Genomic DNA, 26,301 nt, shown 5'->3' with positions numbered 1-26,301 from the left:
TAAATCTACAACACCCGGGTCCTACAGACAGCCAAGGTTTAGCAAGTCTGGGACAGGCTCCGGGGATTTGTACTCTTAGCAAACTTCACAGATAAGTTTGATCCACTCCCGAATTTGAAAGCTATGCCCTAATGCAAAGCTTCTGTCCCATGTCATCCCAACACACCCCACAAGCAATAAATAAAGTGTGCTTTAAACTATACACGGGGGCGCCTGGGTGGCTCAGTTGGTTACGTGTCCACCTCTTGTTTTCCACTCAGGTCGTGATCTCAGGGTCATGAGATCGAGCCCTGTGTCAGGCTCCACGCTCACCGCAAAATCTGCTTAAGACTCTCTCTCCCTTTCCCTCTGCCCCCCAACTCTCTAAAATAAATAAATAAATCTTAAACTGTACACGATATCCAGGGTGCCTGGCTGGCTCAGTCGGCAGAGCATGCAACTCTTGATCTCAGAGCTGTGAGTTCAACCCCACATTGGGTGTAGAGCTTACTTAAAAAAAATAATAATAAATAAATAAAATGAAAAGCTCATCTATTAAAAAATTAAATAAATAAAGAAGCTATATATAATCTCCATAATTATACATAAAAATTTCCATCTCAATGCATGAGCTGCATATAAGCTGGCAGATTTAGTTCCAAAGATTACTTCTCTCCCAAAAGTCTCCAGAGCTACCAGAATCTTCAATCACTGATCCCATGTCTAAAGTAAGGAACTGGATGAGACTATTATTCGAACATTCCATTTTTGGAGCATCTATTATAAATCATGCTTTTGAAGGAAAATCTTATGACTATCATCTGTATTTCTTTTCAAAATCCATGGAAACATGAGTCATAGATGCTCTGGAGCAAATATCATCGAATGCCTAATATGAAATACTGTATTCATCAACAGTCACATCAGGAGCTCACATTTTAAAGCAAGTGTTTCCTGAGGCACCTGGGTGGCTCAGTCGGTTAAGCGTCCCACTCTTGATTTCGGCTCAGGTCATGATCTCAGGGTCGTGAGATCGAGCCCCACGTCAGGCTTCACACTGGACACGGAGTCTGCTGGAGATTCTTTCTCTCCCTCCCTCTCCCTCTGCACCCCCCCACTCACACTCTCTCACACCCTTTCTAAAAAAATAATAATTATTATATAAATAAATAAAGCAAGCTTTTCCTATAAATAGGTTTTGTTTGTCTTCAGATAATAATTAAATCAAAACCTGGAAACTGAATTCTGAAAACTTACCTGGAGATGGAAGCAGCTGGAGACTTGAGTAAGTTCCTCAAAAATGTGAAATAATTATCGGTGATGACTTCCCAATCCATGTTTTCTTCATAACAAGGAGATTCCTCAGAGAACGCTAAATAGAAAGGCATTTCATATATTGATTTCAAGTTGGACACAACAGTCAAATCTGCCAAAGTGAAAAACGCTTTAGCGTTTCAGTTAATCTGGCTGAAAATAAAAACAAAAGAAGGATTAGAAATCCTTGTGATTTGGCTTCCACGTCTGACCAAGGTCAACTACCACTGGCCATCAAGCAGTGTAGACAGTGATCCACAAAAAACAGAAAGTAAATAAGGTGAGACCCATGATTATCCCACCTGTTGCCTTAGAGAGAGTGTCCCAGCAATGACACAGGAGGTAGAACCGAGTGGAGCTGGTGGGCACCTTGAGTAGATGGGATGAAGGCTGGAGTCCGAAAGATGGCACAGATACACAGAACAGACTCCCAGGAGAGAGCTGCATGGATGGAGCACCTGCTGTATGCCTCCTTCAAGTATTCAGCTGAGGGTAAATCAGTGAATACAGGTGAAAAAGCCCCATGAGACCAGGGAAAGATCCACCCAAAAAGACTCAAGAAAAGTGTCCAGTGGCCACATGGGCCAGGAACAAATTCTGTTTCCATCAGCCGGACTGGAACAATCCACAATTTTCATTAGATAATGAGTCCAAGATGCAAAATAGGTCTAGCCTAACTCCTGGGTAATATCTGCAACCACACCAAGTACCATTCCAGTCCTGCCTAACAAACCTTAGAAGCAAGATCCTAAAGGATGAAACTGCCTTCAAGGACATAGGAAAACAGGGGCGCCTGGGTGGCTCAGTTGGTTAAACGTCAGCCATCAGCTCAGGTCATGATCTCAGGGTCCTGGGATCAAGTCCCGAGTCGGGCTCCCTGCTGAGCGGGGGGTCTGCTTCTCCCTCTCCCTCTACTGCTCCCTCCATTTGTGCATGCTCTTTCTCTCTCTCTAATAGATAAATAAAATCTTAAAAAAAAAAAAAAAAAAGAACATAGGAAAACAAAATAGCAAGCACAAAACAAGGCTAAAATCATAATGTTTAGCATCCAATCAAAAATTACCAGGCATGGAAAGAAGCAGGAAAATGTGACCCATAGTTAGGACAAAAACAGAATCAAAACTAACTCAGAACAGTATGGTACTGGCACAAAAATAGACACATAGATCAATGAAACAGAATAGAGACCTCAAAAAATAAACCCACACTTATATGGTCAATTAATCTACAACAAGGGAGGCAAGAACACACAATGGGTAAAAGACAGTCTCTTCAACAAATGATTTTGGGAGAACTGGACAGCCACATGCAGAAGAATGAAACTGGACCATTTTCTTACACCATCCACAAAAATAAACTCAAAATACACCAAAGATCTAAATGTGAGACCTGAACCCATAAAACTCCCAACAGAAAACATAGGCAGTAAACTCAGTCTTAGCAATATTTTTTTGGATCTGTCTCCTCGGGGCAACAAAATCAAAAATAACCTGTGAGGACTCCATCAGACTGAAACGCTTTTGTGCAGCAAAGGAAACGCCATTAACAAAACAAAAAGGCAACCGACTACACGGGAGAAGATATTTGCAAATGATATTTCCAATAAGGAGCAAATATCCAAAATATATAAAGAACTCATTCAACTCAACAACAACAACAACAAACAATCTGATTAAAAAATGGGCAGATGACCTGGGTAGGTATTTTTCCAAAGAACACATACAGATGGCCAACAAATACAAAACACAAACGTTCTGGGAAATGTTCTTGGGTCATTTCTTCGATCATTCCAAACCCTGCGTCATCTCTACTTTTGAGAGCTCCCAGTCGCGGTCAGTGGGACCTCCTACACGACTCTCCAGCTTTATAATCTCTTAGAATATTCTCTCTTCTAATTTCTGGTCTCTTTCACTTGAAAACACTTCTGTGTACTTACACGTTTTTAATTTCTAACAATTCCTTCTTGTTTGAGGAGATCCGTTGAAAGTCGCTTTCTGCTCTTGTTGTATCTTTATTTCCTTTGTTTCAAAGTTTGTATCAGTATTTCCCATTTCTTCTGAGGTTTTGTTTTTCTGCTTGTTGTGAGCTCTGTCTTTGGAGGCTTTCCTCGGCGTCTGATGAAACAAGGCTGCCCATTCACGTGTCAGAAGGAGGCTCTGAGAAGCACCTCGTGCAGGGTGGTGGCCTCTCCGTTGGAGGGCTTCACTCGCTCCCAAGTCATCAGGCAAAAGCCAACCTTTCCAGGAGGGGGGACCCTCAACTGTTGGCCCAGATTGCACATCTTTCCTCTTGGGTGGGTCAATCTCTCCCAAACCTGCACAGCAGAATTCTCCAGATTCCTGCTAGCACGTGGTGGCAAGGAGGAAGCCTGACCGCCAGTATTCTGCGCACACAAGAGGGATGCTGGGCACTTTGCTATTCAGAACAGGAAGGCTACATCAGTCCCCAGCACTGCTGGTGACATCCGCGCCCTCAGCTGTGTCTAGAGCTCCAGGGTCAGAGTAGGCTACGTGAGCCTCTAGTCTTCTGCTGACACAGTGGGGCAGCAGGGGCCTGGCTCGGACGACGAAGGGAGCGTGGCTCAGCATTTCTCCTTGTCCACGGTCTCATCCAGTCTATTGTCTGTGCCACCCCTCAAAGTCACTTTCGGACGCTTGTCCCTCCAGTGCAGGAGACTAGTGGGCTTTCTGCAAGAAAGTCGGCCCCCTCTATTTGTCTTCTCCTTCCGCACGCTGGAGGGTTGCTTCTCTGCTGCGCCCAAAACCATCCGTCCACTTGCTTTCCTGCGTCTCAGGGTTGATCGCTCCCATCCGCGGCTGTTCCCTTTCTGGTGGATTATGTTTCCTTCTTTTTTTTTTTTTTTTAAGATTTATTTATTTCAGAGACAGAGAGAGAGCACGAGCGAGAGGGGTAGAGGAAGAGAGACAGAGAGAATCTCAAGCAGACTCCCCACTGAGCATGGCACCCGACATGGGGCTTGATCCCACAACCCTGAGATCACGACCTGAGCTGAAACCCAGAGTCAGATGCTCACCCAGGTGCCCCTATGTTTCCTTCTTTTATTTAAAAAAGTTACTCAGTGTGGCTTGGTTTTCTGGTATCATTAACCTTTTTAAAAAGTCTGATATGATATGACCTCACTGATAGGAGGAATTCTCAATCTCAGGGAACAAACTGAAGGTTGCTGGATTGGGGGGGGATGGGAGGGATGGGGCGGCTGGGTGATAGACATTGGGGAGGGTGTGTGCTATGGTGAGCGCTGTGAATTGTGCAAGACTGTTGAATCACAGATCTGTACCTCTGAAACAAATAATACATTATATGTTAAAAAAAAAAAAGAAGAAGATAGTAGGAAGGGAAGAATGAAGGGGGGGAATCAGAGGGGGAGACGAACCATGAGAGACGATGGACTCTGAAAAACAAACTGAGGGTTCTAGAGGGGAGGGGGTGGGAGGATGCGTTAGCCTGGTGATGGGTATTAAGGAGGGCACGTTCTGCATGGAGCACTGGGTGTTATGCACAAACAATGAATCATGGAACACTATATCTAAAACTAATGATGTAATGTATGGTGATTAACATAACATAATAAAAAAAAAGTCTGATATGAATCACATACACCTGTGCTAATTATCAAGCTTGTTGCCACTTTCCTTCTCCTAGATGCCAAGAGCATAAATTACTTGCCTTAAATTAGGGTTTCTTTCTTTAAAAAAAAAACCCAGCTTTATTGAAATATAGCTGACATACAACAAATCACACATATTTGCATGTACAATTTGTTAGGGTTTGACGTACGTGCATACCAGTGAAATACCGTTACAATTAAGACAGTGAACATATCCGTCACTCCCACAGTGTCCTCTCCCCCCTGGTCACCCCTCCACCTGCCAGGTCCAGCCCCCTGCTCCTGCCCCCAGGCAACCCCCAATCTGTGTTCCGCTACCATCGATTAGTTTTTATTTTCTAGAAATTCATATAAATGGAATTATAGTGTGTGCTTTTTTTTGCCCGACATCTTTTACTGAGCATGATTAATTAGAATCAGTTAGTCTGAGCTTCGTTCATGAGGGAGTGCACTCATTCCTTTTTACCACGGAGTAATATCACTCTGGGTGTACCACGGCTGGTCTTTCTAGTCCTGTGAGTCACACTTGGCTGGCTCCCTGCTTGCAGATATTGCAAATACAGAGGCTATGACCGTTCATGCTCAAGTCTTGGATGGAAATACGCTTTCTTTTCTTTAGAAGCAAAATGGCTGGATTATATGGTATTTGGGTGTGTAAGTTTTTAAGAGGCTGATGCTGTTTTTCAAAGTCAGCATACCATTTTACATTCCCACCAGCACCATATGACCGTCCCAATTCCCTCCACATTCTTGCCAACACTTGGCACGTCTGCTTGAACATGCCAGCCATTCTCTGGACGCCTGGGGGGCTCAGTCAGTTAAAAGGGTCAGACTGTTGGTTTCAGCTCAGGTCATGATCTCCGGGTCGTGAGATCAAGCCCCAGGTGGGGCTCCAGCTTGGGCAGGGAGCCTGCTTAAAATTCTCTCCCTCTACCTCTGCCCCACCGTCTCTTTGTGCTTATGCATGCACACTCTCTTTATCTCTCTCTAAAAAAAATTTTTTTTAAATAATGATCTCCTAACTCACATGCATTAGCTGATGTACTTCTGGCTTGTGGAAACACGCATTAAACCTTACCCTAGGGGCGCCTGGGTGGCTCAGTCATTAAGCATCTGCCTTCGGCTCAGGTCATGATCTCAGGGTCCTGGGATCGAGCCCCGCATTGGGCTCCCTGCTCAGCGGGGAGCCTACTTCTCCCTCTCCCACTCCCCCTGCTTGTGTTCCCTCTCTCGCTGTCTCTCTCTGTCAAGTGAATAAATAAACTCTTAAAAAAAAGTAAAAAATAAACGTTACCTGAAAGTACCTGGTACAAGGGAGCATGGCCATGGCACCCCGGGGAACACACCCTTGAACGTTTATTCTTCGCTTTGTACTTACGTAACACCCAACACACCACACACACCCTACTAAGTAGTAACTTGCTTAATTCTCATAGGACTGTGCCTGTTTACGGATGATGAAGCTGAAGTTCCCAATCACATGGCCAGTCAGGGGCATGGCCTAATCAGGCCGATTCCAAAGTCCAAGCCCCTTACCACCTCACTATTCATCCCCCAGGAGCTTGTCAGGGCCTACTGCCAGGCCACGGCTAGAAGCCCTGCTGTCACCCACAGGTTAGGGGCACACACACCAGCCTTGACCATGAACTGGGAGCAGGCAGTTCTGCATATGGCTGGCCAGAATGTTTTTACCCAACATTCCTACTACAAACACCTAGAGGAGATATTTAATATATCTTCAATATTTTTAAAATCCTTGAAGGCATCAGACAGCTTTCAAGGCCAAGAGTATTTGTGGGGCCAGGATCCAGAAGACAGAAGGCAGGTGAGATGAAACCCAGCATTTGAAGCCACTTTTCCACTGAAGGCAATTTCTACTTCAAAAAGCAGAAACAAGGGCTGAGAAAATGAACAGAGCTTTCGACGGTCTCACCAGAGTAGGAAATAAATTGGAATTCAGGGCCAACCAAGGAAAAAATGTCTTTGGTCAACACCACAGCCTCAGGTTGGGACCCCAAAGGGCTGCATTCTAGCAGTGAGAGCAGACGACAAACACGTAAGATCTCACAAACACTGACACCATGCTTTTAAAACAAAAGGAGTCAACTTCTGGCTGAATTAAGGTGACATGCCCCCCCTCTAACTGCCTGTCAGAAACAAACAGACAAGTAAGCAAGCAAACAAGCAAAAAGCCTATCTGAAGGATGGAAAACATCCAGAGTATCAAATTATCTCCACAATTTTTAATATATAATGTCTGGAATAGAGTCAAAAACAACTACATATAAAACATAAGAAGTGATACAAAGAAGAAAACCATACAATAGAAACAGACACTCGGGAGATCAAATTTTATTGGAGCTACCAGCACAGACTTTAATTAAAAACTATAAACACTAGAAATTGAAACTCTAGAACTTATTACAATAACTGAAAGTAAGAAGTCAATGAATAAGCTTAATAGTACGTTAAATGCATTCTTAATAAAGAAAGAGTGAACTACAAATTAAGTCAGAGATAACGATCCAGACTATACGATAAAGGAAAAAAGGAGGGGGGATAAAAACACAGAAAAAAGAGAAAGAAAGAGATGCCACTTTTCCCACTTCTTTCAACACAGTACTAGAAGTTCTAGCCACAGCAACCAAAGAAGAAAAAGAAATTGAAACTATCCAAATAAGAAAGGAAAAAGTAAAATTATCCTTGTTTGCAGATGACATTATCTTATACGTAGAAAACTCTAAATATTCCACCAAAAAACTTTTAGAACTGACAAACAAATTCAGCAAAGCTGCAGGATTCATAATCAACACACACAAATCAGTTGCATTTTTCTATATTAACAATGAATAATATGAAAAGGAAATTAAGAGGTGCCTGGCTCAGTCAGTAGAGCACAAGGCTCTTGATCTCAGGGTCCTGAGTTCGAGCTCCACGTTAGGTGTAGAGATTACTTAAAAATAAAATCTTTTTTAGAAAAGAAAGAAAAGGAAAGGAAATTAAAGAAACAGTTCCATTTACAAAATAGAAAAAAAATAATAAAATACTTGGGAGTAAACTTAACCATGGTGGCATCCTAGTTGAACATCCAGACTACAGCTAATACTAACATTAATACTGACATCAGGGGCCCCTGGGTGGCTCAGTCAGGTAAGCATCTGCCTTCACCTAAGGTCATGATCTCAGGGTCCCGGGATCGGGTCCTGCTTTGGGCTCCCTGCTCAGCGGGGAGTCTGCTTCTCCCTCTCCCTCTGCTTACCACTCCCCCTGCTTGTGCTCTCTCTCTCTCTCTCTGTGTCAAATAAATAAATAAAATTTTAAAAAATAATAATATATGTCAGTTCTAAACTCTTTGTATCTAATAAAGTAACTTAAATGACATATAGCAAAACTGATAAAGCTAAAAGGAAAACAGACAAATCTACCATCTCACTGGGAAATCTTAACTCATCTATGTCTGTAAAAGAGGCAGATAAGAAATAGGTAAGATGTGGATGATTAACAAACTTGACCTAATTAATATATATAACTATTACACCCAACAAGGACGGAATTGATATGGTCTTGAAGAGCACATACATTTACCAAAATTGACCACGTGAGCCATAAACACATCTCAATAACTTCCGAAGACTGAACACTGAGAATGTTCTCTCACTAAAATAGGCTAGAAATTCGGAGTTTTCTTTAAAAATCACTTGAAATGTCCCCAAATATTAGTGGAAATTAAGCAATATACGGAAATCATAATAAACACCAGGAAATTTTGAACAGAATGGTAACAAAACTATGACATATCAAACTGTGGAATATACTAGAGCTGTGCATAGAAGAAATGTTACAGCTTCAAAAGCATCTATTAGAAAAGAAGAAAATCTGAAAATCAGGAAGCTAGAAAAGGAACATCAAACTGAATTTAGTAGAAGGAAGGAAGGAAATAATAAAAATAAAAGAAGAAATTCATGGAACAGGAAACAAATTAGGAAAATCCATGAAAGAGGAAACAAATGTACAGAACAGAGAATCAGCAAAACTCCATTCTCTGACAAGCTGTATTTCCGTAACCGACCAGCCTTTAGGCAGCATGATGCACCCAGTGGGACCGTCCAGACGGAAGTGAAGCTCACAGGCTCCCGAGTAAGACCTCCAACATGTGTCTTGGCTTTGACACTTGGAGTTCTGTGGTCTATGCCAGAATTTAATCTTTGTGAGCCTCGGTATTCCCATCTGAAAATGAAGTCAAAACAGACCCCAACTCAAGGGCTGACGTGAGGATTGGATGAAATAATTCATACAAAACACAACAAATGTTGTGATTGTCAATATTATTGAGACTTCTGAACCCAGGCTTCTCACTGATGCTGAATGTCACTCTTTGTCGCCTGTGTTTCTGGAAATGGTCTGGAGCGGGTGAAGTTACGGTACCAGCTGAGCACCCAACCGAGGAGGCGCGGCCATCGGCCCAGCCCTGTCGCCAAGTGCAGAGCTCAGTGTGGCCGGCCTGCAGCCGATGCAGAGACCCGACGGGCGGCTGGTGGGCTTGACGCTGACACGGAGAGGGAGTCTGCCACGAGAGGGGGTTCTCTGGCAGCCTCTAAAGGTAGTGGCTTGAGTATGGAGGGTCCTCAAAAAGTTACAAATAGAGCTACCCTATGATCCAGCAATTGCCCTACTAGGTATTTACCCAAAGAACACAAAAATACAGATTCAAAGGGACACATGCACCCCGATGTTTATAGCAGCAGCATCTATAACAGCCAAACCACGGAAGGAGCCCAGGGTCCATCGACTGATGAATGGATAAAGAAGATGTGGTGTATACACACAATGGAGTATTTTTCCGCCATCAAAAAGAATGAAATCTTGCCATTTGCAACGACGTGGGTGGAACTAGAGGGTATTACGCTAAGTGAGGTCAGTCAGTCAGAGAAAGACAAATACCATATGATTTCACTCAGATGTGGAACTTAAGAAACAAAACAAAAAGCAAAGGGGAAAAAAGAGAGAGAGACAAACCAGGAAACAGACTCTTAACTACAGAGAACACACTGCTGGTCACCAGAGGGGAGGTGGGTGGGGGATGGGGAAACAGGTGATGGGGAGGAAGGAGGGCACCTGTCGTGATGAGCACGGGGTGGTGTAGGGAAGTGTTGAATCACAATATTGTACAGCTGAGACTAAGATTACACTGTTTGTTAACTAACTGGAATTTAAATAAAAACTAAAAAAATAGAAATAAAAACCCCAGCAGTCTGAGGAGGAAAGAAGGAAGCGAGATTAAGTGGATGTGGCCACGGAGCAAGAACAGATAACTTCCCTCCCCACCCAAGTCGAAGCAGCAGGTGCTCCGAGGGGAAGCTGGTACCCCACGGAGCAGAAGGGCACACAGCACACGGCACACGCAGAGCGAGCACGGTCCCCAAGGAGACCCAGACCCAGACGACCAGCTCTCGACCAGGATGAGTCACAAACACGGGTCGCACCCTGGTAGCATCTTCTCAGAAAAGAGGGCCTTTGGGACGAGAGAATGACTGCCTGTGGGTCAGGCCGTTGCAAACTTGTACGATTCGTATTTGAGGGGATTTTTGGTTTTGAGGACGGCACGGGAAGAGGGGAGCTGGCTCGACATGGGGGTGCTGCCCCCAGAGTGCAGGGTGGGCCTAACAGCACAGGACTGACAAGGCCCCACACGCAGCACCTCGGGACTTCCCAGGGTCCGTCATGCCTGGTCCGTACAGGCACGTGTTTATCAGCCAAACCAGGACAGGTTGAGAGAAAAGTGGTCGCTGGTGAAAACCAGCTGGGACAACCAGTGAAACCAGGACCCCTGGGCGGTCTTGCCGTAACAGACAGCAGTGACTTACTGTGGGCATCACAATGGCAAATATACTTGGTGAGTCTCTGCTTCCAGCTCCTCATCATTAAATATGGGCGTCTCTCATGAACAACGCACGGAAGGGGAAGCAGCCCCCACATTCCCGCGGCAAAGACCACTGACTTACCAGACGGACCGTTCTGGACGCTTCCTTGCATGTTCACATAGCGGACCAGTTCACAGGTCTTCCTGATAAACCCTGTGAAGCCTTTCCAGCAGGATGTTTCTTCCAGGGACAACTGTACTTTTCCTAGTGCATGAAATATCCTGCAATCAAAGAGAATCCAGAGAAAGCTCGCATTTAATCGTGGTTTTCCAGGAGACGGATCATTACGAATTCATCTACATGCAAACATACACGGGCACCTGGCGGTCATTTGCGTCAGAAATTAGAACCTTTGCAATAGCTGTCTTACTAGGTATTTGATTGCTTACGAATTCCCGCACCTTGATTTGAAAAATGAGGGAGAATCGTTCACGGGAACACATGAAACATAAGACACAACAAATCAAGAGAACAGAAAGAGGAAAATAAAAGGACATAATATGAAATCAACTTTGAGGCCAAAAAGCTTGTGAAAGATTAAGTCAATGGTAAACCTTTAAAGGGCTTGTTTACTATTTTGTATTTTTATTTATTTATTTTTAAGATTTTATTTATCTATTTGAGAGAGAGAGAGAGAGAGAGTGTGCGGGTACACGAGCAGGGAGAGGGGCAGAGGGAGAGAGAATCTCAAGCAGACTCTGCGCTGAGTGTGGAGCCCGACTCGGGGCTCGATCTCACGACCCTGAGATCACGACCTGAGCTGAAACCAAGAGCAGGATGTTCAACCTACTGAGCCACCCAGGAGCCCCTAATATTTTGCATTTTTAAATGCTTTCCAATAGTACCAAATAGGTCAGTCCTTTTTCTTAGATTAAAAAAAAATAATAATGCCTCCCCCTAGAAATAGAATATACTAGAAATAGGAATATACTATGTGGATCCATTGCTTTAGTAGATGGCTGGGATCACCTGGCTCCCAGCTATTCACCAGTCTCCCGCCGCACACAAACTTACAGCGCTGCGGCAAGCTGGTCCTCACAGTCACCGGCAAGGTCACGGTCCCCGGGTGAGGTGGCCGCTCCCGGCCATCGGCAGAGCCGCCTGCAGGAAAGGCCCACGTCCACCAGCTGCACCGCCACTTCCTGCCAGCCCAGAAACCCTTCGGTTCCCGAAACTGGCACATCTGTGTGCCCAGTGACGACCTCCTGCAAAAGGCGACCCTGGACAGGAGAAGAACACGTCGTTTGTGATACATTTAGCGAGGACGGCCCGGCACCCTGAGACACCCGTGCCCAGTCTCCCGTCCCAAGGACTCTCCTGACTGTGCCCCGTGGGCCTCTGAGAACCTAAGGGACCGTCCTAGACTTGACTCTGTATCCCCACATCAAGGCTCGTCCAGCAATCGAGCAGCAGGGACGCAGGTGTGAAGGCCATCGTGTTGGCTAGTCCCCCAGCGGCCCCCACTGGACCCGGCCTCCTCGGAGTCACAGTCCTGGGATTCCGTTCCCATGATTACCACAGGCTGGGCTGGAACCCACATCCTCCAACAAAAAAACACAGCAGAAACGCACCGGCCCCTTCCAGCCTGACCCTACCTGGGAGTGCGAGAAGCTAAGAAATGAAACACGTAATATGGAGGAAGAAATGAACAGCAGAAAGGTGAACGGTACTATAATTTGTAGCGCTCAGTGAGAAAAATAGGGGTCGAAGGTGACATCATCATCTTTACTAACAAACTGCTCCCCACTCTCGAGTGCTCAGCAAGGGGCAGGGACACGGAAGAGCAGGCCCACCGGCACCTCTTGGCTCCAAGCTGACTGATGCCCAAAGATACTCTTCCACCCTTCGCGACGTTTGCAGCCAGGGATGGAGAGGACAGGGAGCCCAGAAACCAGGGAAGCAGAGGGGCACGGTCTGAAAGTTTGGGGTGCTCTTAAAGGGGAAACCCGCTTGCTGTCGAGGAGATTTTGGCTGGATGGGTGCCGCACAGCCTCCTAGTGTGGCCAGACAAGAGGGACGGAGCAGGGGCGGCAGAGATCTCGTATGGGGTCTGACCTTCAAAATAAGCCCATTGGTCCTGGCGGATGAGATCAGAAGGTGACCACTTACCGCGTCCTCTGCTGACCTCAGGAGCTTGTTTAAAATGCTGGTCTTGTTGGAGTCGTGGGGACACGTCAGCCCTCGGAAGCCCTCCCAGGCGCCAGGGTTCCCACAACACAGGAGAGCCTCCCTCCCGGGCAAGCTCACGTTTAGAGGCCAATCCGTAGCATTCTTCACCAAGAGCTGGAAGGTGAAGGAGAGCAGGAGGGGTGACTTAGAGAGGCTTGCGCTCGCCCCCCATGGGCCGGGGAGCCACAGCCAGACCTCAGCAGCAGTCCGAATTTCAAAATAAGACAAGGCTCTTCGAAAACTTGCCCTTTTTGCTGGCACATTTTGCCTGCACAGCTCACAGCAGGGGCAAAACTGAAGATTGCATGAGCTTCTTGAATGTTTTATCAAACCTGTTGATTTATAACCCCATGCTATGCTTTACCTGCTTCCACCGAAAGAGCACATCCTTTTCCGGTTGCAACTGGTCGGGTCCGCCCAGTCTGGAGCTGTTAGCTGATCTCTCCAGGCACGTGAGCACTTCTGTAAGGTCAACAAACTGATGCATTACTATCCCCCTAAAGCTACTCCCAGCCTGACCTCTCCACGAGGCCGTGCATAGGACAGTGAGTTCTGAAAACCTGCAGCTCAGCAAACTGCACCTGTTATCAGACATTTTATGATCTTCCTGAGAGAACAAAATGGAGAAAATTGATTGCACTATCATTTCAGGCTTCCCCGAGACGTATGAGGATGGCACCGTGGAGACAGGAGAGCTTCACTCCAAAGGGACATCCGTACTGATTTCTTCTCTCTCCGCCACGAAAAGGTGAGAAGCCTCCAGCCCATGTGGTGTCACCTTGGGCCAAGAAGTAACACCACTAGTCAGTGGAGGTTCAAAGAAGGGCTTTCTGGAAAGGAGGAGGAACGCATTGTCCCCGCCCCATGGAAGGAGCAGAAGAATGATCATCCGGGGATACGCTCTGGCCCGATCTGAACACAAGGGCTGAGCATGTGAATGGGAGTTGCACCCACTGGGCAGGAAACTGCCTGTCATGTCACTGGTCCCAGAAGGAGGTTACGCTCACGGTGATGGCAGTTAAGCCCCCGCCCCCCCGCCACACCGAGTCACCCTGCAGAGCATAAAACACACGGTGCCAACTACCTCCAAGCTCAACAAAGGTGTCACGCAGTTTGAAGTCCGCTTTTCAATCAATCTCACGTTGGCTCCTAGCGAGTAGGTGACAAATAAGACCAAGCTAGTTTACCTTGCACAAAACGCAAATTCTGGGCTATCGCGTTCCTGAGAGCCCCGAGGAGCGGAAGCAATCTCTTCAGAGCCAGCCACCGCGGGGGCAGGTCCCAAAGAACATTCTCCAACTTCTGTAGATGCAGTAACCTGAGGGCACAGGAAGAGATTTTAAGAAGAGTTTCCGAATGCCACGTTGTGAGTGGTGGGTGCGGGACCCATCAAAGGTGACTTAGCAGCAGCTGTAAGATTCTCCAAGGACCAAGGACGCCCGGCCAGGCAGTTGGAAACCTGCAGACCCCGGGCGGGGAGGCGAGGGAAACGGGGTCCACTCGTGCAGGCACAGGTGCTCCCCAGCTGAGCAGCTGCAGGGGCCACGTCCCCTGGGAGGGCAGGCAGTCACCGGGGGGGGGGGGGGGGGCGGGGCCCCCCCCCCCGGGCCCGGGGGGCCGCCGCCCCCCCCCCCCCACCCCAGAGGCTCCCTGTTGCCCCGGGAGGATACCTGACTCAGGAAGAGGGAGGGAGCAACCCAGAAGAGCAGCAGGAAAGACAAGGACTCTGCAATGAGAGGAGCTGAAATTGGAACCGAATGTGCGAGTGAAGAAGCAGATGGGGGTCCCACTGTGGGAGCAAGTGCCCCAGCACGACAATGCAGACCCTCAGGGCGGTCTGTGCAAGTCACGGAATCCTGTACCCAGGGACAGAAAGTGAGCTGCAAGGAGAGACCCAGAAGATGCCGCTAGGGGACACCCGTGCAAGGTGCCCGAGGCTGGTGTCCAGTGGCAGGTGGCACCTGGCCCCCGCCTGGCCCCGCCTGGCCCCGTGCCCACACCGGCCTGCCTCTCCTGCCTCTCATCGTCCTGGTGCGGGAGGTCCAGCAAGAACAGAGCCACCACGAGCACGCCTGCCTCTAAGGACGCGCATCCTCGGGACCAAAGGAAGCCTTGGTTGGGCTTCCGGTTGGAAGTCGTGACTTGGAAGAGAGAAGGTGTGAGCAATCGGCAAGAACAGGGTAGAAGTAATGAGTGTGGTGTCCTGGGCCAGCAGTTTCCTGCCGAGGGCAGTGTGGACAGCACAAGGATCCGGAGGAACCGCGGGAAGCGAGTGGCTGATTTCAGGAGGGGCAGACGCGGTCTAAAATAACAATGACAGCGAGCGCTAAGAAAGATGCACCGGGTGATGCCAGGAGGGGACGTGAGCCTGGCGGCCAGAGCAGGTGTCAGCACCGGGGACGGCGCCGGGACTCGAGCCGCGGCCACCCACGGATGACACCTGCGTGGTGGGGCTTGCGTCCACACCAAAGACAGGAGACAAGCCGCTGTGAAAACACAGGATTGACAAGACACAACTGAATCTGGAAGGTCCGTGCGAGGAGACGTCCGAGGAGGAAACTCAGTGAGCGGGATGGAGGGATGGGGGGGTGAGTTGAGGAGGGAGATGCAGATGCCGTGGGAGGTGTGAGATGTGGGAGGTGTGAGGGACCGGGCAGTGCTTGTGAGCAGCTGCTAAGCGTGGGGTGTTCTCAACCCGGGGTCTCCCTGCCGGCCATACAAGGGGGGGCGGGTCCTTCCTTCCTTAGAGGTGAAGACACGGGGCCACTGGGGGCTCCTGCACGGAGCCAGCAGCAGACAAAGGGCTTGATAACCATCAAAGGCCTTGGGGGCCACCGAGAGATGCCATCAGCATGGGGAGGTAGAAACCCAGAGGCCAGATCCCTGTGCACCGGACACAGATTTGCTTGTCCATCTGTATCCCTGAACAGAAGTGGGTGCAAGGAGAAAGGGAGGCTCCAGGGGCCCACTGCTGGCCCAGCACACACAGCAGCCGGGTGAAGACCCCCCCCCCCATCTTCCCACCCTGAGTGTGGGCAGAAAGTATGCGGGGCGCAGGGGAAGCTTGGGTCACCTACACCAGGTCCTCTGAGGGGGTGCCGTCTCTCACATCCCCGATCCCTGGAGGAGCTGAGAGCCAGAGTCCCCCGGGGCTCTCTGTCCCCCGGGGCAGAAGTGGCAGGGGTGTGGCAGATTTGTAGGGTCCTGAAGGTGACCTCCTCCATCACTAGTGCCCGGGCAATCTCTAAGATAACACAGGAAACTAGATCTTCAGAAGCAAGATCCTCCTTCCTAACCGGGTTCCAGAAAACTCGAGGGAGTTGGAAATGTTTCCAATTATGTATGTATGTATGTATGTCACGATGTCACGTGTGCCCTAAGAACACGACCTAACCCCATGCAATTCTAACAACACAATTCTCCCTTCATGCTGGGTAAGCAGCAAGAGCTCCCAAGACCCGTGGCTTGAGATGGACCCTTTTGAGACAATACTAAGAAACCTTTTGTTGGCTTCCAAGGACAGCCTACACCTCAGGGGTGTAATGAGGTCCAGTTCCTGCAAAGGGCAGTACCCGCTGAAGAAGAAGATCCAGTACTGCAACAGAACCAACCACTCGGGAATCCATTCGGCTTATCTCAAAAAAGAAGAGGCCACCAGCTGTACCTTTTCCCACTTCTAAAGTATTTGTGGACCTTCCGCAAACGTTTCAACGATACAAAATTTCAAAACAACCATGAAAACAGTTTCTTCCATGAAAGCGCCTCTAAAGTGGTTTTGTTCCTTTTAAACCTATGTCTGAAATCCAGAAGGCTGACCCCCTTCTCGGATATGTTCCCCCACCGGATTGTTGTCCACATCTGAACAGACATAGGGGTAGCGCCTGGGTGGTTCAGTGGGTTAAGCATCTGCCTTCGGCTCAGGTCATGATCCCAGGGTCCCGGGATCGAGCCCCGCATCGGGCTCCCTGCTCGGCGGGGAGCCTGCTTCTCCTTCTGCCTGCAGCTTCCCCTGCTTGTGCTCTCTCTCTCTCTCTCTGACAAATAAATGGATAAAATCTTAAAAAAAAAAAAAAAAAAACAGACATCGGGTTGGGGCAAACGGTTCGGGATGGTCCCCACTATGCCAGCCTGCAGTCTCCCAGCTACTGACTGGAAACCCACAGTCTAACCGTGGTTTTATGAATTTTTCTCTCACCATCTCATTATGCACTCGTTAACATTCACGCCCGCGAGCCTAACCAGTAATCAAACAGGAGGATGCGCCTTACGTCTTGGGAGACGGATGGCTGTCGGTGGGGCCATCTGCCGCCAAGCTCTCACTCAGGATGCGAAGCACAGCATACAGAGCCTCCACCACCTGCCGTGGCTCACGCTCTTCCACAAACACATTGCCGAGAGCCTCCAGTCCGCGGGCAGCCCCGGCGAGCACCTGCTGGAGCATGCTGCCCTTCCACCACCGCTCGAACACCTACGCGTGCAGAAATGGAAACATCACTGTTAACAGTAACGCAGTAAACATGAGAACATTTGCATGAGACACAGTAACGGAGCCTTCTAGAGGATAGACAGCCCTAATTTTTACGATGTTGCCAGATTGAAATGTCTGTTAACTGCTGTACGATTTGATTTCTATTCAAAAACGAAAGATTAAAAATGACGTTGATGGATGCACGCTGCGTTTTCATTGGGCTGCTGTTTCCCTTTCCTTCGCCCACTGCCACTTGCAAAAGAGAAGGCAGGGCGCCTGGTGGCTCAGTCAGTTGGGAGTCCAACTCTTGGTTTCAGTCCAGGACATGATCTCAGGGTTGTGAGATCGAGCCCCGTGTGGGGCTCCACGCTCAGCAGGGAGCCTGCTTGAGATTCTCTCTCCCTCTCCCTCTGCTCCTCCCCCCGGCTGACACTCTCTACCTCCTTCTCTCTAGAATAAATAAAATCTTAGAAAAGACAGAGAGAGAAGGCCACAACATACATCACTAAACCAGTGACATATGCCTTAAAGACTAAACTGACGTGTCTAGGACAGCATAAATATGTTGATATACTTCACAATTTTATCGTAACGAATACATGGTTGCTAGTTACGGTTCTTCGTCATGGACTTGGGGATGATGATACTAAAGGCAAGCAACATCATGGTTTACCATCAACGTGACACCAACATAGATGCTTTTTGCCCAAATCACAAGGTGCGAGCAAAAGCATGATGAGCACGTGGGTGCGCTGAATCACCGTGCATTAACCCGGATGACGCACAAAGCGGAGGTGTCCCCCCGACCACGCTGGTGCCAGCCAGCTCAACACTGCCCCGTGATCATTTTAGTCCCACCAAGTGATCAATCACACCTGCATTTCTGTAATAATCTTTTTTTTTTTATAGGAAACTTTTTTTTTACTATGTTATGTTAATCGCCATACATCATTGGTTTTTGATGCGGTGTTCCATGATCCACTGTTTGCGTATAACACCCAGTGCTCCATTCAGTATGTGCCCTCTTTAATACCCATCACCAGGCTAACCCATCCTCCCACCCCCCTCCCCTCTAGAACCTTCAGTTTGTTTCTCAGAGTCCATCGTCTCTCATGGTTCGTCTACCCCTCCAATTTCCCCCCCTTCATTCTTCCCCTCCTGCTATCTTCTTCTTTTTTTTTTAACATATAATGTATTATTTGTTTCAGAGGTACAGATCTGAGATTCAACAGTCTTGCACGATTCACAGTGCTCACCATAGCACATACCCTCTCCAATGTCTATCACCCAGTCACCCCATCCCTCCCACCCCCCACCACTCCAGCAACCCTCAGTTTGTTTCCTGAGATTAAGAATTCCTCATATCAGTGAGGTCATATGATACATGTCTTTCTCTGATTGACTTATTTCGCTCAGCATAATACCCTCCAGTTCCATCCACGTCGTTGCAAATGGCAAGATCTCATTCCTTTTGATGGCTGCATAATATTCCATTGTGTATATATACCACCTCTTCTTTATCCATTCATCTGTCGATGGACATCTTGGCTCTTTCCACAGTTTGGCTATTGTGGGCATTGCTCCTATAAACATCGGGGTGCACATACCCCTTCAGATCACTACATTTGTATCTTTGGGGTAAATACCCAATAGTGCAAATGCTGGGTCGTACAGTAGCTCTATTTTCAACTTTTTGAGGAACCTCCATACTGTTTTCCAGAGTGGCTGCACCAGCTTACATTCCCACCAACAGTGTAGGAGGGCTCCCCTTTCTCTGCATCCCCGCCAACATCTGTCATTTCCTGACTTGTTAACTATAGCCATTCTGACTGGTGTGAGGTGGTATCTTATTGAGGTTTTGATTTGGATTTCCCTGATGCCGAGCGATACTGAGCACTTTTTCATGTGTCTCTTGGCCATTTGGCTGTCTTCTTTGGAAAAATGTCTGTTCATGTCTTCTGCCCATTTCTTGATTGGATCATTTGTTCTTTGGGTGTTGAGTTTGATAATCTTTTATCTACAACTGGAGATTTTGACCTTGGTCAGTACATGTCCTTTGAGGAAAAGGTGACATCACATCCACTAAAATGAGTGGAGCGTTATTGTCAGGCAGGCTCTGCCTCACACCGTACCCACAGCTCCCCGGAAAGCACCCTGCTGTTAGCAAGCCAGACCCCCTGGTGGCCTCCAGCCTGTGGCTATGTAATCACTCTGGGACTCCCTGCCACACCAGCACATCCATGAAAACGGCCACAGCATCTTTCTCACTGTTTCTCTTAAATCAGTTACTGTTTGAGTACAATGCTTCTTGTCAAAACCAGAGTGAAGGGACAGGCTGAATGGCCCCTCAAGAGCTCCAGGGGGCCGAACCCCTGCATCTGAACACCCGAGGAGGTTGTCCAAGGAGGCCCGTGGAAACCCCGCATGCCAAAAACAGACCATGATTCTTGCCATGGCCACGTGTGCATCTCAGTGTAAGACAGGCTTTCCAGGGACATTTGCAGTGAGGCCCCAGTGAGGGGAGGCCGGCAGTCACACGTGGGAGAAGGGCACTTAATGGGCAGGACGTGGGGCTCCCAGGGCTTGTCCCTGGAAAGGACACGCAACGAAACAGGGAACAGAGCATGGGGAAAGGGAACAGGTTCTCGGGTTTGCAACTGCCCAGGCCCCTCCTCGCAATACTACAGTGCATACTTACGTCTCGTGTTACCTGCTTTCCCAAAAAGAAATCAAACACTAAAAATCAATAAAATCTAAGTATGAGAGATGGGGAGGAAAGAGATGGGTGCGGACAGGCTGAGCGGTTCGCTGCGGGACAGCACCTGCTTGTAGACTTGCAGCCAGTTGACCGCGTGCACCAGGTAGTCTTTGGCCTTGGACCAGCGGGGGTGACAGTCTCCGGCATGACCCTCTTGGTCAGCTTCGTCTTCGGAGGTTCCGGACAAGACGGAACACACCATCCGCTCCAAGGCCTCCTCTGTGGGAATCTGCCAGCGAGAGGGAGCATAGTTACAAGTCCGCTTTTTTCTATAATGTTCCCTTCTGAGAATAATACCACAACCTTGGCAAAGGAAGAACTCCAGAGGACACCTGGGGGGCTCAGTCATTAAGCGTCTGCCTTCGGCTCAGGTCATGATCCCAGGGTCCTGGGATCGAGTCCTGCATCGGGCTCCCTGCTCAGCAGGGAGCCTGCTTCTCCCTCTCCCTGCCGCTCTCTCTGCTTGTGCTCTCTCTCTGACAAATAAATAAATAAAATCTTTAAAAATAAATAAATAAATAAATAATATCTTTAAAAAAATAAAAAGGACGAGCTCCAGGCTTTGCACAACAGGAGAAGGGACAGGCTGATAAAGGGTCGCTTATGTGGCCGGTGTGGAGGGAAGCCTTCTGGAATGACATGTTTCAGGATTGTCCACAAGCAGTGGAAACAGCAGTTTCTCTGGGTCGAGGACACAGGATCAATCAAATTCTGCTCTTTTTCACTCTCCGGGCAAAAGCAGACAGAGGGCCAGCCCAGTTCACCTGGCACCTTGCACCCCCAAAGCTGCTTCGCCAGAAACATCTTCTCTTCCAGTTACCAAAGATGGAGGAAGCCGGGACAAGTCAAACTGGACTTGTGGGTCAGAAACGGTTTGACATTTTGGACCCAAATGAACTTCTACATGCAGTTCCTCTGTGGCTACTCCGTAAAAGCACTTCCATGTGTGTGGGAACGAACCGCGTTCCCGTTACCCGGATTTACAGTAACTGGGCACCATGTTCTAGAACCTCTATGGATGGCGACAGCCAAAAAGCATTAACGCCCACAGCTTCCTTGGAAGCTTCCTTTAGGATGCAGAGAACTAACACTGGTGACTGTCACAAAGCCACGGTATCCCGTGAGGGAAACATGGCCCCGTCCCTCCCCACAGGACTCGCACGGTCTCTAAGACGTGGACACGACTCGGTCAGGTTCCCTGCGATGGCCCTGTGACAGGTCACAAGGGAGGGAGGACATGGGGGTTCCACGGAGATGTGAGCCGTGCTGTATCTGTCTTCTCGGTGGGCAGTGGAGAAAGGAAGCGAAAGAGATTTCTCTCTTCCAGGGGGGCAGCATATGCAAAGGCCCAGAATGGCAGTGCCCACAGTCAGGCGGGACTGGGGGAGGCCCTGGGAGGCTCTGCTGTTGCTGGCTGGTGAGGGGCCTCACGCGGGTGGGGGGCACGGTCATGGTCCCCCTGAGGGGCTCACCTCCGAATCCCCAGAGCCTATGAATAGGTTCTGCGTTGGGAGGTGAGTTATGGTTGCTACCCAGCAGACTCCAAGAGGGGGAGACCATCCACATCCCAGTGAAACCACAGCGCTCCTTACACAAGGGAGGGGAAGGCAACAGAGCCTCATGAGAAAAACAGCCCATCGTCACTGGCCTGAGGGAAGAGAGGACCTGAGCCACGGCACACAGCGGCTTCTAGAAGCTAGGAAGGCAAGGAAACAGCACCTCCCTGGAGCCTACAGAAGGAACGCAGACACCCTGGTTTTAGCCCCAGGACACCCGTTTGGGGCTTCCGACTTCCAGAGCTGTGTGGTAATAAACGTGTGTTGTGCGGGGCCACCAGGCTGGTGGTAACGTGTTCCAGCAGCCAGAGGACCTCACACCTGTGACATATGCTCTGTGCACTTCCCCAACCATTGCCCTTGCAATTCTAATCTTTTTTTTTTTTAAGATTTCATTTATTTATTTGACAGAGGGAGCCAGAGAGAGAGAGCGTGCAGAAGCAGGGGGAGGGGCAGAGGGAGAGGGAGACGCAGACCCCTCCCGCCCCCCTGCGGAGCAGGGAGCCCAACGCGGGGCTCGATCCCAGGACCCCAAGATCATGACCTGAGCCGAAGGCAGACGCTTCACCAACAGAGCCCCCCCAGGCGTCCCTGGAATTCTAATCTTGAAATACTTACCCTTCTAAGGTAAAGGTTCTATGTAATGTGACGCAAACTCACAGAAGTGACAAAAGGGGAACGTGCAGATAGAGACCCTTGCAGAACTTCAGGAGTAGCAGCAGCGAGCTGGGTCTCCAGGGATCAGCTCGTCCAACCCATTTATTTTATACAGTTTGGAAAGGGAGGCTCCTATCTGGTGAGCCTTGCCACTCTTGCCCCCTCGCTCCCATCCGGACCCACTGCAGGTGCCGGGAGTGAGAATTACTGATTATTCCTATAACTTCCAAACCGCCTTTGGGGCTGGGATACAGTGACCAGGTAAGAGGAAGGGTATTTTCAAGATTAGAATTCACTTCTAGAAGGGCCAAACCAGTCCAAGCATTCCGATGCTCGCGGAGGACCCTCTGTCCTGCTGCCTCTCCCATCCCACCGCCCGCCCGCCCGCCCGGGGAGCACCCCCAGAGGAGCACTCTCAAGGGAAAAGCGTGAGAAGCATCAGGAGCACATACCTCCTGCAGTTGAGCTGAGTAATTCAGGATTTGTTCTGCATGAAGGTCATCGAAACCAAATCGGGATTTGAGGTCAGCCTGGACCGTGTGTGGATCCCACACCAGCTCTTGCAGGGACAGGTTGTATCTGGACTCTGCAAAGCAACCGATGAGTTACACCCGTCAGTTGATGTGACAACATATGACACACGATTCAGAGAACGGTGCCTTGTTCTCTCCGACAGGAGAAGCAAACAGAGACCAAATGCTATTCACACAATCAGGTCGGAGAAGCAAACAGAAGCTACTGCCGGATGCCGCAGAGCTTGGAAGGATGACCCCAGGCACCTAGTATTCATGACTGCAGAGTTTCCAGAAGGACTAGGACAACGTATTTCAAGAGCTTTATGAAATTCACATCACTGAGCCCCACAATTTCACTTCTAAAAAATCTTTCTCGAGAAACCTAACCAGATGCATGAAGAGGTAATGTACAACAACGCTACTGCGTTCGTTTTATACTGATTAAATACTAAAACCCATGAGGCGTCTAGCATGGGGGGAAAGGATAAATTGCAGTAAATTCACAGCAGAAAATACAGCAGTCTTTAAAACGACATTTCCGGGGCACCTGGGTGGCTCAGTCAGTTGAGCGTCTGCCTCTTGATTTCAGCTCGGGTCATGATCTCAGGGCTGTGGAATCAAGCCCCGAGTCAGGCTCCGCGCTCCACGTGGAGTTTGCTCGTCCCGCTCCCTCTGCTCTTCCCCCTGCTCTATCTCTGCCTCTCTCTCAAATAAATAAAAAAATAAAATCTTAAAAAAAAAAATAAAAATAAAACCGCATTTCCAAAAATTATTTAAGGTCATAGATAAAAGTTCCCTTAACAGAGTTAATCAAGGTATAAAACTCATTAGGTGCCCAAAAAACCCAGTAATGCCACCTGGAAATGGTGCGTGCAGAATATAATTCCGAGACCCCCCTCCCCCGAGATTTGACATAATTTCTGTGAACATGGCCTGATGATTGCAAACCTAAAAGCTTACGAATTCCAAGGTGAGCCTTCCTCTGAAATCCCAGCAGCTAGACTGTTTCAGATCGTGATCCACAAACCTCTGCTGAGTGTCCACACGTGCGAAAGACCACAAAACCATCCTCACTTGCGTGACCTCTCGGTACCCTTATTTTTTTTAAAGATTTTATTTATTTGACAGAAAGAGAGAGAGAGAGAGAACACAAGCAGGGGGAGAGCAGAGGGAGAAGGAGAAGCAGGTTCCCGCTGAGCAGGGAGCTCGACGTGGGCCTCGATCCCAGGACCCTGGCATCATGACCTGAGCCGAAGGCAGATGCCTAACTGACTGAGCCACCTGGGAGCCCCTCTCGGTACCCTTCAATTAATGCTGTGAGTCTACAGGAAAGGTACAGTCCTGCCACTTACAAATGAAGGCCCAGCCACAGGGAACTTTAGGAAGGTGTTGAAGATGGGGCAGATCCCAGAAATCCAAGACTCCTTGCTCTCAGTCGAGTTGTTGTTGCATAAAGGGGACAAGGTCTGCTTTTGAGATTTTATTTTATTTTTTTAAGATTTATTTATTTATTTGAGGGGGGCACAGAAGGAGAGAGAATCCCAAGCAGACCTCACACTGAGCGCAGGGCCCAACATGGGGCTCGATTGCACGACCCCAAGATCAGGACCTGAGCCGAAACCAAGAGTCAGAACCTCGACCGCCTGAGCCACCCAGGCGCCCCTGGTTCTGAGATTTTAAACTGGCATTTGTGTTGTGTCAAAGACGCAGACCCAGGCCAGGCATTTCCCTCGCCAGGTCTTGCTGAGTTCCCCACAACACACCAGATCAGTGTAATAATTACCCTCTTTGGGGGGAGAAGAAGCAGACGTCAAGAGTCACCCAACGTCACGCGGGCTTTAGTCATGACTCAAACCCAGATCTGATCCCCGACCCTGTGTTGTAACCGTTAAACTCTACTGCTCTCAGAATGTATTGGGATTACTCACAGAATTCTAGAAAGGAGGGGAGAAACAGTGACACCAGTCACTGATGGCTATAAAACTAGAACGACGGGAGACAACGGGGCCCGGAAACTCACTGCTGAATGATAGAGCTCAGATCATGGGAATTAACAACTTCAATGAAGAACATGCCCGGGCCCTTGGCCCCAAGTCACTGACAGGGCACGTCCCAATCCCCTTCACATGCCATGATCTGCTCGTTAGGCAAAGGGATTTTTCTTGGAGACAAGAGAAACGAGGACAATTTTTAGTCGACTCGAGGTGCTTTGTCATTGTATTCCTCAGCCCTGACTCTCTGGCAATTGATAGAAAATAGCTTATTTTAATTACATTCTTAGCTGTACTTATATTTCCAGTTGTAAGGTAAATGGATTGTTGTAATTTGGATCATATACGAACACTTGAGCTTCCTGATGAGTTTGTTACAACGGAGGTCACTGGGGAGGTTCTGTTCTGAGGGTAAGGACTGGTGGTTCCCACTGGAATCACCCGTAGGAGAAGCGAATTCAACATTAATGACTAGTCTTCCCTCTTGCAGAGCCTCAGAGGACAGGAACTCTCCTACCCGGGGGGGGGGGCTGGGGGGGCTCCTCCCTACGCTGAGTCACCAGCATCAGGAAGAACCTGGGTGTGAGTGGGGGGATGGAGGGTGTCACGTCAGGTGGTTCCAAGGAGCCAGAAAAATCTGGAAGGGATAGAAACCTGTGTGTAACCACCTCATGACATAGGTCAGGAGACAGACTTCGAGAGTTAGCGGCAAGGTAGAGAGAATGTGATCCTGGGCCCCTGACCCCAGGCCTGTCTGCCCCCCAGTCGAGCCCTCACATCTCCACCAGGAATGTCTTCCCACGATGCAGGTCTAACTGCTGCTCCAGCATTCTTCAGTGATCTGGCCCGGGATCTCTTTCTGGATTACCTCCTGCCATCGCCCACTGCCCCAGGCACACTAGGCATAAAACACGTGGGGCCCTTGCCAAAGCCGGGAGCTTCATGCACAGTTCTTCCTGGCAGTGCTCCCTCGCGTCCTTCAGAACTTCTCCTCAACACTCTTCCAGAGAAAGATGCCAGATCCCTACTCTGTGGGCTTTGTTTTTTCTTTATTGACACATCTCTTTCCTGTACTAAACAGGAATTCCCTGAGAGCGAGAACCGTGTATCACTTCATTTTTTATTCCCACTCATAGGACAATGTTGGTTCATAGAAAGTACTCAATAAGCAATGAGTTAATGGATGGATGGATAGATGGATGGATAGATGAGTGGGTGAGTGGATGGGTGGGTGGATAAATGAATGGATGGATAAATGGATGAATGGATGTGTGGATGGATGAGCGGGAGGAGGGATAGATGAATGGGTAGATTATGGATGGGTGGGTCAGTGGGTGGGTGGGTG

The 26,301-nt window shown here is 48.7% G+C and overlaps 1 protein-coding gene across 1 annotated transcript in view; it reads right to left on the bottom strand.

Annotated features, from left to right (window-relative positions):
• ABCA13 (ATP binding cassette subfamily A member 13) overlaps positions 1–26,301 on the bottom strand; it is a 369,069-nt gene that overhangs the window by 301,037 nt on the left and 41,731 nt on the right. Inside the window, exons 8-16 of the mRNA XM_032430502.1 lie at positions 22,903–23,036; positions 20,302–20,466; positions 17,280–17,479; positions 14,199–14,329; positions 13,376–13,473; positions 12,952–13,125; positions 11,857–12,062; positions 10,924–11,063; positions 1,237–1,351 (exon numbers count right to left, since the gene is read on the bottom strand). Coding sequence (XP_032286393.1) covers positions 1,237–1,351; positions 10,924–11,063; positions 11,857–12,062; positions 12,952–13,125; positions 13,376–13,473; positions 14,199–14,329; positions 17,280–17,479; positions 20,302–20,466; positions 22,903–23,036 — 1,363 coding nt within the window. The remainder of the gene's footprint in view (positions 1–1,236; positions 1,352–10,923; positions 11,064–11,856; positions 12,063–12,951; positions 13,126–13,375; positions 13,474–14,198; positions 14,330–17,279; positions 17,480–20,301; positions 20,467–22,902; positions 23,037–26,301) is intronic.

Source organism: Phoca vitulina, unplaced genomic scaffold (genome assembly GCF_004348235.1).
Source record: "Phoca vitulina isolate PV1807 unplaced genomic scaffold, GSC_HSeal_1.0 scaffold44, whole genome shotgun sequence".
NCBI classification, from domain to species: Eukaryota; Metazoa; Chordata; class Mammalia; order Carnivora; family Phocidae; genus Phoca; species Phoca vitulina.
Note: the sequence above shows the minus strand (reverse complement) of the source record. Positions and strands in the feature narration are given on the sequence as shown.